Source organism: Corticium candelabrum, chromosome 1 (assembly GCF_963422355.1).
Source record: "Corticium candelabrum chromosome 1, ooCorCand1.1, whole genome shotgun sequence".
Classification (NCBI taxonomy): Eukaryota; Metazoa; Porifera; class Homoscleromorpha; order Homosclerophorida; family Plakinidae; genus Corticium; species Corticium candelabrum.
The window spans coordinates 9,302,306-9,314,741 of record NC_085085.1 but is presented as its reverse complement, the minus strand read 5'-3'; the positions used below and the strand labels follow the sequence as shown (position 1 = coordinate 9,314,741).

Below are 12,436 nucleotides of genomic sequence, written 5' to 3'. Positions count from 1 at the left end.
TCCACCCCCACCACCACCACCACCACCACCACCCCACCACCACCCCCATCTCCCACTCTGCCGTCACTAGACAGAAATACTTTGCAATTTTGACGAAAGTTGATTTTACAGATACTGAGTCTGTTTCATGGGACTACATGCATGGGATTAACATCTGCGGGACTTAATTGACGTCTCTCTGCCCGGCAAGTCTTTCTGATGCCTATACTTGCACAGGTATATTGCAAGGTTGCTAGTCACCTGACTGAGTTGTGTAAAAACTCATTGCCTGTGCATGGAATGTGAGATGGTCACACACCGATTACAGATACCGCCAGTAACACATCCATCAGTTGGTTGACAAGTAGCACAAGTGAATTTTTAGTCTATAGCACTTATCAAGTTCAGCTACAGTCTTATTGACTTCCCAGCTAAGAATTTTGTTTTGAGCTAGCTTTCACATTTCTGTTCTGTTTAATTAATATAATCTTAATTCTAAGCCGTTACTACTGTAAAGTAATTTGGTCTTATAAACTATTCATCCCTAAGTGGCCGACCCCAACAAACAAGCACCATCCCCAACAAAACAAAACCCTAATTATTCTACTACATATGTAGTCAAATCCTACATGTCAAATTCAGTTTCTAGCAAATATCTATGAATTTTATCATTCTAGCATTGTGTTGCCACAATCGAACAAAGAGCTGTTGCAAAATGTTGGAGAACGCTTGTTGCAAATCAATGCCATTATAGGTCGTAGTTTTGGCTGCAATAGTTCTCAACGTCTGAAGGCTTGCTTGAGTTTTTGGATTCCAGCGCCAGAGGGTAGAATAGTCCTCCACATTTTGGTACCGATTGCTCATGTTTGTAATCCTTTTCCAATTCTTCTGCCCTTGCAGCTGCTCCAGCCATTCTGCAGCTTCACATACGTACTTAGCTTGGACAATGTTACGAACTGTTACGTCAAAGAAAGCAGGCCTGCCATCAATAAATTCTGGATGAAAAATGTCACAAGGAAAAGCCTTAGAGTTACTAGAACATGTCTGTTCTCTCCTGGCTGCTTTGTTGTCTATCAGTTCGGCATGCCAAATAATGTCACGTAAAGCATTGTGACATCTGTTCTGTTAAGAGCTGAATCCTAACCACAACCCAGCAAATGGTCTCCGTGAGGGTCGATGATACTGCCACAAACACATCTGAGCGACTCAGGAGAATCCGGAAACAGAGGAATGCCAAGCCAAATCCTGATGGCAATAATGAACCCATGTTGAGGCATTGATATGCCAAGATTTTGGTTTGGGACTGCCCTCAGCCATGCTCCAGCATAAGCGGAAGAGATTGTATTAAGCCTTGCTCTGTTTCTCACACTGCTCATGTCCTTGAGAGACTGAAAATGAATGACATCCAGCTGCGACTGTAGTGCCTTTTGCAGTGAAGCAAGAAAGGCAGGCTTATCAGTGCCTCGTGTGTTTGTGTGTGTGTGTGTGTGTGTGTGTGTGTGTGTGTGTGTGTGTGTGTGTGTGTGTGTGCATGGCTGCATGTACCTCATTGGTTTGCAAACGTTCGTCTGATCGTCTCGTTGTCAAGCATGCAGCCCGTACGCAGAGAGGGTTTGAGCAGGTAGAGGTCCGCTTTATTAGCTATACCGGAAGTAAAAAGAAATACGAGGACAGCGACCGTATTGAGATACGAAGTTCGCATGATGAACCTTTTCTTATCTGTATACATATGCAACATATGCAACAGAAGCATAGTCCCCATTTTAGGGACTTACTCTTTGCATCCGTGTAAGGGTAGTGGTGTTGAGGGCCATTCGCGCAATGGATTTTGCGTGTGCTCGAAAGACGCAAAATAATAAGTTGAATTCTCGGATATTATTACCGGACATGTTTTCTTACGTCATGTAATGTAATTTAGATTTGTGAGCCAATCTAGTTGCATCGATCATCTTGTAAGGCTGCAATTAACTTAATGGGTCCACTTATAGACCAATATAACCACCCAGGACAAGTCCTGCGTGTTAGATGGACCTGCATGGGCCTGTCAAGACGTGGCCGTTGAGAAAACGACAATACTCATACATCTGTCGTACAAATTATGATCTAATTTCAAGTGCCACCTAAACTTTACTGTATCCCGTATGATATACTTTTAGGCCTGTTGTCATGGCAATCATTATGTTAATTGCTCTTAATTGTACTATGGGCGTAGAGTTTACGCGGAACCAGACTAGTGCGTCTATGGGTTGTGTTTTACCCAGCACCAGCAATCTCTTTTAGTTTCCAAGCTAACAGCATCCTAGCAGTTCTATCGAGGAAGCTGCATTTCAAGTACGGGTACGGTGTAGTATTTATATTAGTCGCGTTTGGCATGCACGTGCTGACCACTGGCGTACGTAGCGTCTGGGGGGACTGGCGGAGGAGGTTAGAGCCTCCCCAAGCTTTGTAGGCGCGTGTCAAGCAAGATCATCATGTTTTCTTCAGGTTAGTACAGTACCTGCCTAAACCTGTTTGAGGGAACACATCAGCATTTCAGTGTGGTGATTCTGAAGGCTGAAGCCTTGAATGTCAGAAAAGTTGTGTGACAGGTAGATTGCACATACCCGTCACACTTTTTCGGCCAATAGCAGACATCCCCGTGGAAGTCTACAAAAGTAAATAATGGGGCGTGGCTTCGCAGAGTGATTGATCAGCCCCTCCAAATTTAAGGACCACGCTACGCCGGTGTGCTGATTATAATTATGGTACGTTCAACAAACTGGCCTCTTCTTGACCATCGATCTGTTTGTGCCACCAAGATTTTGTGGTTTTACAGTAAAACTAAGTTTTTACATTTATACTCGACAGGGGCGTATACCTGGGAATTAGATGGGTCGGTTCTTTCAGTGCTCTAGTGGACCTCCCAGTCAGTTCAACATGCTCTAGGTTTATTGGTAAATATGCATGGTATACACCTGATAATGATGTACACTGCACATTACGCGCCAAGGAGTCTTGCAATCTAAATCTGCTGACATCGATCTATAGCTGCTACATCTTGAACGGCAGGCCAGCAGTACGTGTACAGCTTCTAGAGCTGGTGCAAATATTGCGGGATGTATGAACCGGCTCAAGTGGGTCGGTTTGTTCGCGTTCCGCGAAAAACCTCCGTAGCTCTAGTCGTACGTCTGCTCAATGTGATATCCTAGAGATAGTTTGAAGTAGACTCGTGTCCAGTCCTCCTCCTCGCGCGCTCTCCACGTGTTTTAGCACGTGCTTTTGTTAGTCTAATTTTGGAGGTCTGACAGTTTTAAATGACATGCCACATTTAATTATCAAACTCGAAGTCGCCGTCTTACAGTCAATAATTCACGTTGGCGTCTTGTTTGGCAACATTGCGCACAGCGAACGTGACTACGAGGTCGTTATTGATATAAACCTTCGGGCGAAAATGACTTCTATCAGTCTAGTTGACATTCTGAAGGCACGCGAAGTGGTCAAAAAGAGTCGTTCTGTCGTTAGAACGCCCATGCTGACGAATGTACAAACACGACTTGGTTTGGAGAAGGGCTCAGTAGATATTAACCTCAAACTTGAAACAATGCAAAGAAGCGGTATCTGCCAGCAGTTGCACATCCTTTTCTCGTGTTAGACACTTAGTCTTTTTCTTAGGTTCTTTCAAGATGCGTGGGCTGACGAATCAACTTGCTAACGCTCCCAGCTCTGTACTTGATGGCAGTAGGAAATTGGTGACCATGTCAGCTGGAAATTACGGTAGGGCTTTTGCTCAGGCACTGCATGAGCGGAATCTGAAAGGAGTAGTCTGTATGCCAGAGACTGCACCAGAAAATCGGTGCCAACTTATACAGGTAATGCATCTAATTACATAATAATCTATGAGATTTCAGCTGTAAATTGTAACAGATGATGACCTCACGTGTGTACATCCTACTAGTATATTTAGAAGGTGTTCTCATCGTAGATTGTTTGTTAGCTATGCCCTAGAGCGCATGCTTACAAACGACGTTGCATGCAAACAATTTACGAAGAGTTTTTGGACACTTTTTGGTCTGCCTTGACTGAAATAATAATAAATAATAATAATAAAACCATTTTTTCTATCTGACTGTTTGTCTCATTCCTTCTATTGTCACTCAATTTAATGAGATGTTGAACTATAGTGCTCTAGTGTCAGCAATATTGATTATTGGAGAGTGACTGTGTTTAGCTAAAACTAGTGTCAACATTATTAGACATGATTTATGATGTAATAAATTGAAGAAAAACCAAAGAGTACTGACAATTCTATTCAACACTAGTGCTACAGCAGTTAAACCATTTACAGACCATCAAGTGCCTACGTTTCTCATATTCTCTTTCAGACAAAGTGAAGTGAGTGCAGTGAAATCTTAGGAGGCATTGGATTGCTTTCAAATTGTCTCTTTAGTCTGTTGCCCGTACATTTTGCCCATACGTTTTACTTTGCCTGTTCATAGTTGTAACAATTAGTATTGACGGTAAATAGATTGTGTCAGGGATATGGTATTTCTGTGGAAAGGATGACATCTACAGAATTGATGACGACGGTCAAGAGGCATGTTATAGAAGATGGCATGACATTTCTTCATCCCTTCGATGACATGAATCTGATTCAAGGTTATGGAAGGCAAGCCATTTACATAATGATTTACTCGAGATTAGAGTTTATGACGTAAGACTTTCCAGCTGTGGCTTGGAGATTTTGGAAGATGTTCCAGAAGTAGATCTTGTTCTTGTATGTTGTGGCGGTGGAGGCCTGGTGGCTGGAATTGCTGCAGCTATCAAATTGTCAGGCAAAACGGACTGCCAAGTCGTTGCAGTTGAGCCTGAGGCAGGTGGGTATATGTTTTTCATTACTATGCATAGTTTATTAACAATTCGCTTATTGTCATGCTCCTGAGCTTCAAGTTAATAACAATGAGAACTAAACATAGGCGTAGGAACCTGAGGCACTGGGGGCATGTGTCCGTCAACCTTTCCGGTCTTGGAGTGACCTGCAAGGATGACACACGTAGGAACTTATAACATTGACGTGACACACTCCACTACTAGTAACACTATTATAGTGTTAAGGTTGGTTCCTGTATTTTGTTGTGTGCACGCACATGTATGAGATTAATTAATAATATCTACATTTGGCCTTGTTGTGCACAACAAAGTCACGCCCTCTTAATCAAATTTGTGTCCCTCAACCAAATCTCCGTTCCTATGCGGCTGCATGCTGAATGCTTTTAGTTTGAGTTGTGCTGGGAGCCATGCAGGCCTTGCTAGGCTGAGTTTTGGAAGGCTTCTGCGCCGTGCTCAGACGTCTATTTTATCACACGCTTACAGCTCTACCATCAGACATCTCTACAACGGCTAGACGCCGACCCTTCTGTAAACCAGCCTGTTTGTGTTGGTAAGAATGTCGCAAATACGTAGCAGTTTTTACAAATGTGACCTTGAGGCTTGTGAGGCAAGAATGTCGGGTTTATTGAAACGAGAACTCTCGTTTAATTGAATTTAAATTTAGAAACGGAGATAACGGAGTTTGGTTAGAGCGGAAAGAGGCGCACAATAGCAATAAACTTTATTGAAACTTTGGTGTGATGGTGATTTAGTCTGAGCGTGCGCAAGTTGGACAGAATTGTTCTTTCTCCATCCAAAGGTAAAGCGCTCTCCATGCGTATAAGTACACTCAAATGGTGCCTTTAATTAACTTTATTTAGTAGGCAGGTGCACTCTGGCGTGTTTTCGTCAATTCTTATCACTTCGGTCACATCTGATGGATTTGTTTTCAAATATTTTAAGCAAATTTGGCAAATGTAGGTTGATGAGAGTTTTGCTGATCACCTTAAATTTGACTATAATATATTTCAATTTTATAGTACAGTATAGAGCAAACTGTCAGTTATTATGGCCCTGTTTGCTGTCATTACCCGACGCCCAGATATCCGGGGTAAAGGTACAGTAGTCTGGTCACCAGGTGACGACCGACAGATCGTATTTATATTTAATTAGTTCCAATGCAAATGAAGCTATTCCCACCAATAGACGAGACGTGGTGTAACCGACCAATAGACGAAGGTGATGTCCAACAGAAATTTGGCGTTCCACCGGAATTTGCGAAGGGGAACGTGCATTGTCCATGACGGCGCGTCTATTTGTGGGACGAAGCGACTTCCCTGTTAGTACAGAACGGAAGTCTGGAGAAGAGGTATACAACATTGCACCCTTTGTTTACACGCCTGCATCGGAAAACTTAGTGGGTTGGGCTAAATACCTCAGTATGCAAAACATTATCACGTGACGAGATATGATTACATACACGGCCCGAGGGTTTAGCACTGTAGTGCTTATCTATTCAATTTTATTGCATTGAGGTAGAATCAAACAAAGAATTTGAACATTGGTTAATATATATATATATATATATATATATATATATATATATATATATATATATATATATATATACAGTATATATATATATATATATATGCAAGCTCACCATCCCGTTCTCTGCACCGGCAGATTAGATATGAATATTACTAATGGTTAGTAAAGCTAACCGTAGCTTGTTTGTATATTCTGTTAGCACCGAGCATGTACCAAAGCAGACTAGATGGCAAGCCAGCTACAATTACGCCAAAGCCAACCATTGCTGCCGGCTTAGCTCCTCCTTTCACAGGTGACTTGTATGTCTATTAGTTTGTTTACATTAGCTAACATTTTCCTTACGTTTTTCCAGGAGGTATCTGTTTCGATCTTGCTCAACAGTTTGTGGATGATGTTGTTCTAGTAAGCGAACAAGACATAATCAGGTGACACTATATATTGAAATTCATGTTAGCGTGTGAAATGGTTGCAACGTTCGACATCGGTTGTAGTGCTGTCGAGACGTTGTATGGTATTGGTCTTGTTGTTGAGCCATCGGGTGCAGCAGGAATGGCAGCTCTACTTGCTGGGCGAGTCGACAATGTGAGTAGCAAACGTGTAGTGATCGTACTGACCGGAAGTAATGTTTCACCCAAAGAGCTTGACAAGTTGGTATCAGATAATGTTAAAAAATGACGTCACGACGCGTCATTGCACTCACTCGCTGATTGATTTGTTTGCAAATGGTGGATTTCATAAATAAAATGCATAGTGTATCCATGCACACTTGTGTTTGGCCAATTGCCTTTTCTTTGTGACTCTTGTCTCATTGCTTTGTTAATAGAAAACTTATTTCGTTTGATTGAGCATACGTTGAGCCTCATTTCAAAACTGTTCATAACTTACTGGCTGAGTTGCCTGTCCATGATCTGGTATGCAAATTAGATTATGAGTGTATATATATATATATATATATATATATATATATATATATATATATATATATATATGTACTTCGGCTTGTATGCCATAGTATATTCTCTGAACGCCAGAGCAGGACCAGACTGCTAAATAAGGTCAGGAAAACCCACAAGCATGGTAGAACGGAAATTTGGTCATGAGGCTTGAAGAGCTGTTTGCTATACCCGTATAAGTTCGGAAAGCTTTGGTGTTGTTCTCCCGTACTGTTTGTGCAACACGGTTGGATGACCACAGTATACCATTCTCAATTGCATTCTACCCTCTTTGCACTTAGCTGGATAACGCCACTATCACGTGAATATTACCCAAACGGTTTCACTGCTAAATACTGGTAAATAATGCACCAGACCAAGCACCGGTAAGCCGAAATTGTCAATAGTAGTTTTTTCAATAGCACTTTTGGCACATACCTTGCATCTTGTTCTCTATATACACGTGTATTATCTGCACGCCACGGAACTCGAAGTGCGCGGTATTTTACGTCTGCGCACAGACGGTGTTTGTAACACTTGGCGTTAGACAATGGGACACGAGTGCGAGCACCGATGCTCTACAAGTCGTAGAGATCGTGTGGTCTTGTACGGCTCTCCTTTAGCAACGCTCGGCCTGTTTGGGGCAACATTCTTCTTCATCGCTCGGCATCAAACGACACTCAACAATCTACAGTCTCTCGTCGAACGCAAACAAGCTGTAAACGGTGACGAATATTATAACCAAGAGAGTCAGACGACAGTCGATGAAAACCTGTTGCGTCGCGTGACGAGAAATGCCGGCAGCACAGATACAAAGGCCAGTATCGACAAGTTACTTGAAGAAATAGCAGACTTGCAGGTATTTCTCACTAGATCGTTTGCCGCGTGGAGCTGTTTCTTCGATGCGTGTTCTTTAGCTTCGTTCTTTGCGAGCTCAATGTCAACGCAGCGAAAAGATTTGCATTCAAGGTGAGGGACCCCAATCGGGTGTACCTTTCGCAGTCCCTCTTAACGCGCGCGCAGGCCAGAGGCTAGAGTGTGGCGGAGCTTGCACGCGAAGGGGGCTTGTTAAAATTTGCAGATAATTGGGGACGAAAGTGCTGCAGATAAACAGTCACGGCACGCGTTAATTCAATGTACCGCCGTCATTTCGATTAAAGCCGCCGGCATGTCTCCCATTGCGAACGAATGGATGAATCATACAAATCTAAAGTGCACAGCAAGCGTTGTTGTGCTTACCACAATCCGAACATCACGATGAAAGACGAGCTTGCCTTGCTTTTACTGCTTGTTGCGTGTTTTGCCTTTTTGCACCGGTTCCTTAGACTAGGTATTAGTCTCAGCCATATAGCTCAAATTGTGTGTGTGTGTGTGTGTGTGTGTGTGTGTGTGTGTGTGTGTGTGTGTGTGTGTGTCTGTGTCTGTGTGTGTCTGTCTGTGTCTGTGTCTGTGTCTGTGTCTGTGTGTTGTGTCTGTGTGTTCGCGGCACGCAAAGGGGAGGTTAATTTGCATAAAATATTTAAAAAATTCGGCACCAGGTCCCCTTTTGAGGCGTCGACCCTTGCATAATATTTCTCGATAACGCAAACGCTAAACATTTCAGTTTATTTAAACATTTCACACCAGTTTTGTGTAGACGGTGCGTGTCGTCGTCCTTTGCAAAGCTTCGAGCAATCAAATATTTCTTGCCGATGGAACTTACTTTTTTAGCGCTTTCGTTTCTCTCCAAATTCTGAATGCTTTTGCACCAAATCCAACCTACATGATTTTTGTACCAAGCGCTACACCGGGAGTTTGTCGATTTTTATCGAAAAAGCGCGGCGAGCAAGATTCGAATTCCTTCAGCACATCTGGGACTTCGCAGCAAAGATTGCACGTAACGTCCACACACGCTCAGACTGCGTGCGTCTTCCGTCAGAACGCTACAGTATCTTGCACGTACGAAGGACGAGACGGGGCATGGATCTAGTATATAAAATAGGCCATCGTGAGAACGAGTAGGTTGTGTATGCATGAGGATACACTTGCCGCGCAATGAGGTTTTGGCCCCCAACCTGGATGACATTCCTACGCCAATGTGACTTCATTGAATTTTCAATTGTAGTTTGAACACAAGTGCAGTACACCCTTTGAAGGTATTAGTTCAACCTACATTAACGCTGGCTTGCTATCATGGTGTTCAGGCACGACAACGCTTCGTAGTGCATGACGTGCCCGTGTCTTTAATCGCCGTCTTGGCGTGGTACATTGAACGCGTGCGGGAAGTAGTTATCCGTGACACTTCCGTTCCCAGCAAGCCCTCGTCGGGTGCGGGCTTCGCCCCACTCTAGCCTCTAACCTGCGTGCGCGTTAGAAAGGCCTGTGAAAGATGTTAGTTGCAGTACCTCAAATCATTTGACACTTTGCTGATCTATAGGACCAAAAGGCGACGAAGGAGGAAGAGGTGCTAGCGGTAAAGTCGGTCCTCCAGGTAAATTGGACGTGGTAGAACGACGTTTCAGAGTTGGCATAGGTCTATATTGTAATATGATTTGTCGACGTTCAGGAAAACAAGGAGCAAAAGGTGATCGTGGCTTTCGAGGAGAGAAAGGCGAGAAAGGAGACATGGGACCGCGAGGAGCCAGTATAGGTAGGTGATTTACTTAATTAATTAAATCTTTGAGCTCGGAGAGCTTCTTGACGGAAGAACCGAAACGGACATGCGCAGTTTTGATTAGACTGCATAGTATAGCCATTAGTTCCTATGCAATGGAAGTTCATGCGACATTTGCGATCAGTTTCATCGTGTACAAATATTCTGTCTCTAGATCCTCCAGTCATCACTAAATTTCCTGCTGACGTGATCGCTTTAGAAGGTGCCAGTGCCGTGTTTGAGTGTGCAGCAGACGCTGTACCGCAGCCAACAATTCGTTGGCGGAAAGTGGGCGACTCGTCACTTCCTCGATCTCGTGCTACCATAACCAGCTCCAACACTCTCACCATTACTTCTGTGATACCCCAAGATACGGGATCGTATGTTTGTGAGACTGAGAACATTTTTGGAAAGGCACAAGCATACGCAAGTCTTGCTGTCAGAGGTTCTAATACAAACTGTACCTAGTACTGTAGACTGGCAGTAAAGGCCTTCCTTCTATTTTTCTTAGTTCCCGTTTCCTTTACTCGCATTCCTCCTGCAACTTTATTTGTGTCCTTGAGACAGACTGTTCGAATGGACTGCGCAGCTTCGGGACATCCCACTCCAACTGTTACTTGGTCTCACGTGGATAAACTACCAGCTTCCAGTAGAATGTTAGACAACGGCAGTCTCGTCATTTACAATGTGACGCAATCTGATATCGGACAATACGTGTGTACAGCGCTAAATGATGCAGGAAAGAGACGACATTCGGTTGCGTTGAAGATTCATGCAGACACAAGTATGTTTGTGCTAAAAATCGTCAACTTTTTAATTAATATTTGTATCTCCAGATGTGATTGAGCATTCTGTTAGAAAGGGATTTGTTGCAGCCAATAGCACTGCTGTCCTCAAATGCGATCTTTGCACTTTTTCTGGTTTATCTTTTGGCTGGAAGAGTGCGTCAGTAGATCTGTCAAACTCAAGATTCGAGCAAAGAGGATGTATGCTGATTATTAAAAACACAACTCTATCGGATACAGGCAACTACACTTGTATTGCACGTTCACAATCAGGTGTAGCAAATCGTCAGAACATACCGCTCACAATTACAAGTATGATATTGACCGTATCTGTAAACGTTGTTTTATCATATACATGAAAGAGTGTCTTTGTAAACTCTGTATTGCAGACTCAGCTCGCATCACTACTAGTGTCCCGGGCATAATTACGGTTGATATAGGACAAAGTGTGGAATTGCAGTGTGATGCAGTTGGTCCACCAGCTCCCGATGTCTACTGGACTAAAGGATCGCTTCGTTTACGAAGCAGTAGACGTGGGGTATTGAAACTATCGAACGTGACCAAGCGGGATGAAGGAATTTATCGCTGCAATGCAGTTAATGAGTTGGGGCACGACGTCAGGGAGACGAGTATAGGTAAATGCCGATATAGTTAACGTGGATTGGTAACAATATAACTGCATTATATTGTTATTTAAATTTTGTTTATAGTTTTTATTAACTGGAGATTTGTTCATCGTCCTCCAGCTTCTGTCTCTGTGTCTATTGGAGATACTGTACGAATCAATTGCACTGCTCAGTTCTCTGTTACCAATACTAACCAACTGGCTTATGGTGTTACTGCTGTAACACGATGGGTTGCTCCTACATGTTTGCAAAGATCTCTCACAATTCTTACCAATGGAACTTTGATCATACCAGACGCAACTGTGTTGGATACCAGTGTTTATATATGCTACGCTGATAAACTTGAGGCCAAAACAATTGTTACTGTTGGAGGTATTTACGAATTATCAATTGATTGTAAATTACAGTTCATGTATAGTGTGTTCTCTGCAGTCAGAGATACGAGTTGGATGTATACTAGTGACAATTGTGGAGGATTTCGTCAGTCTACGTACGACAGCTCAGTCTATTATGCAGTCTCATCTTCCACAACGTGGAATAAATCTAAATACTATCATTGTCCGGCAGGATATTACTGGGCGTGCACGGAAGAAGGAAACAGAATTTTCAAAAAGAACAACAACTGGTCGGGAACACATACGTATTACAATCAGTGTGGATGGAGTGGTTATCAGAATAACAGATATAGATTCAGGTTTAGTGATTCCATTTCAACTAATTCTTACAAACATAGTGGAAACTATGATGAGTATCAGCTACAGTACGAAAGTTCTACTAGTTATTTTGCTGGTATTGTTTGTATTAAAGGCTAACGTGGTGTTCCGTTTGCTGCCAATGCGAAAGGAAGTGTTTCTGTTCTAAGTTGGAATAAAATGTTGGTCAGTGGTCTTGGCTGGTGAATCCATTGATTTCGCGAATTACTAGGCCGTCAATGCAGTTGCCACTCATTACCATTTTGGTAATCTCTGGTACGTATGCATGCATACATTGAGAGGTGAATCAAGCATGCCGACCGGCACGCGGGACCCAAGCAGACCGTATGAGCTGAATTTTGCAATAAACTTTGTGTAAACATGTTCATAAATC

At 42.9% G+C, this 12,436-nt stretch overlaps 2 protein-coding genes across 3 annotated transcripts; both read left to right on the top strand.

Annotated features, from left to right (window-relative positions):
- The first annotated feature begins 3,391 nt into the window (after positions 1–3,391).
- Positions 3,392–7,219, top strand: LOC134184473 (L-threonine ammonia-lyase-like). Its single transcript, XM_062652179.1, has 7 exons — positions 3,392–3,572; positions 3,631–3,827; positions 4,494–4,624; positions 4,684–4,832; positions 6,575–6,667; positions 6,728–6,800; positions 6,867–7,219. The coding sequence occupies exons 1-7, from the start codon at positions 3,410–3,412 to the stop codon at positions 7,048–7,050; spliced, it is 990 nt and encodes a 329-aa protein (XP_062508163.1). The 5' UTR covers positions 3,392–3,409; the 3' UTR covers positions 7,051–7,219.
- Positions 7,220–7,556: 337 nt separating this feature from the next.
- LOC134184350 (immunoglobulin superfamily member 10-like) lies at positions 7,557–12,244 on the top strand. 2 transcript variants are annotated; one of them, XM_062652034.1, is made up of 10 exons: positions 7,557–8,166; positions 8,225–8,276; positions 9,724–9,777; positions 9,853–9,936; positions 10,115–10,384; positions 10,451–10,723; positions 10,776–11,036; positions 11,114–11,359; positions 11,435–11,722; positions 11,783–12,244. In XM_062652034.1, exons 1-10 carry the CDS (start codon positions 7,858–7,860, stop codon positions 12,160–12,162), a joined length of 2,217 nt encoding a protein of 738 aa, XP_062508018.1. In that variant the 5' UTR covers positions 7,557–7,857; the 3' UTR covers positions 12,163–12,244. The 2 variants fall into 2 exon arrangements, with proteins under 2 accessions (XP_062508018.1, XP_062508010.1); XM_062652026.1 differs by having other exon boundaries at positions 9,724–9,936.
- Positions 12,245–12,436: the final 192 nt, after the last annotated feature.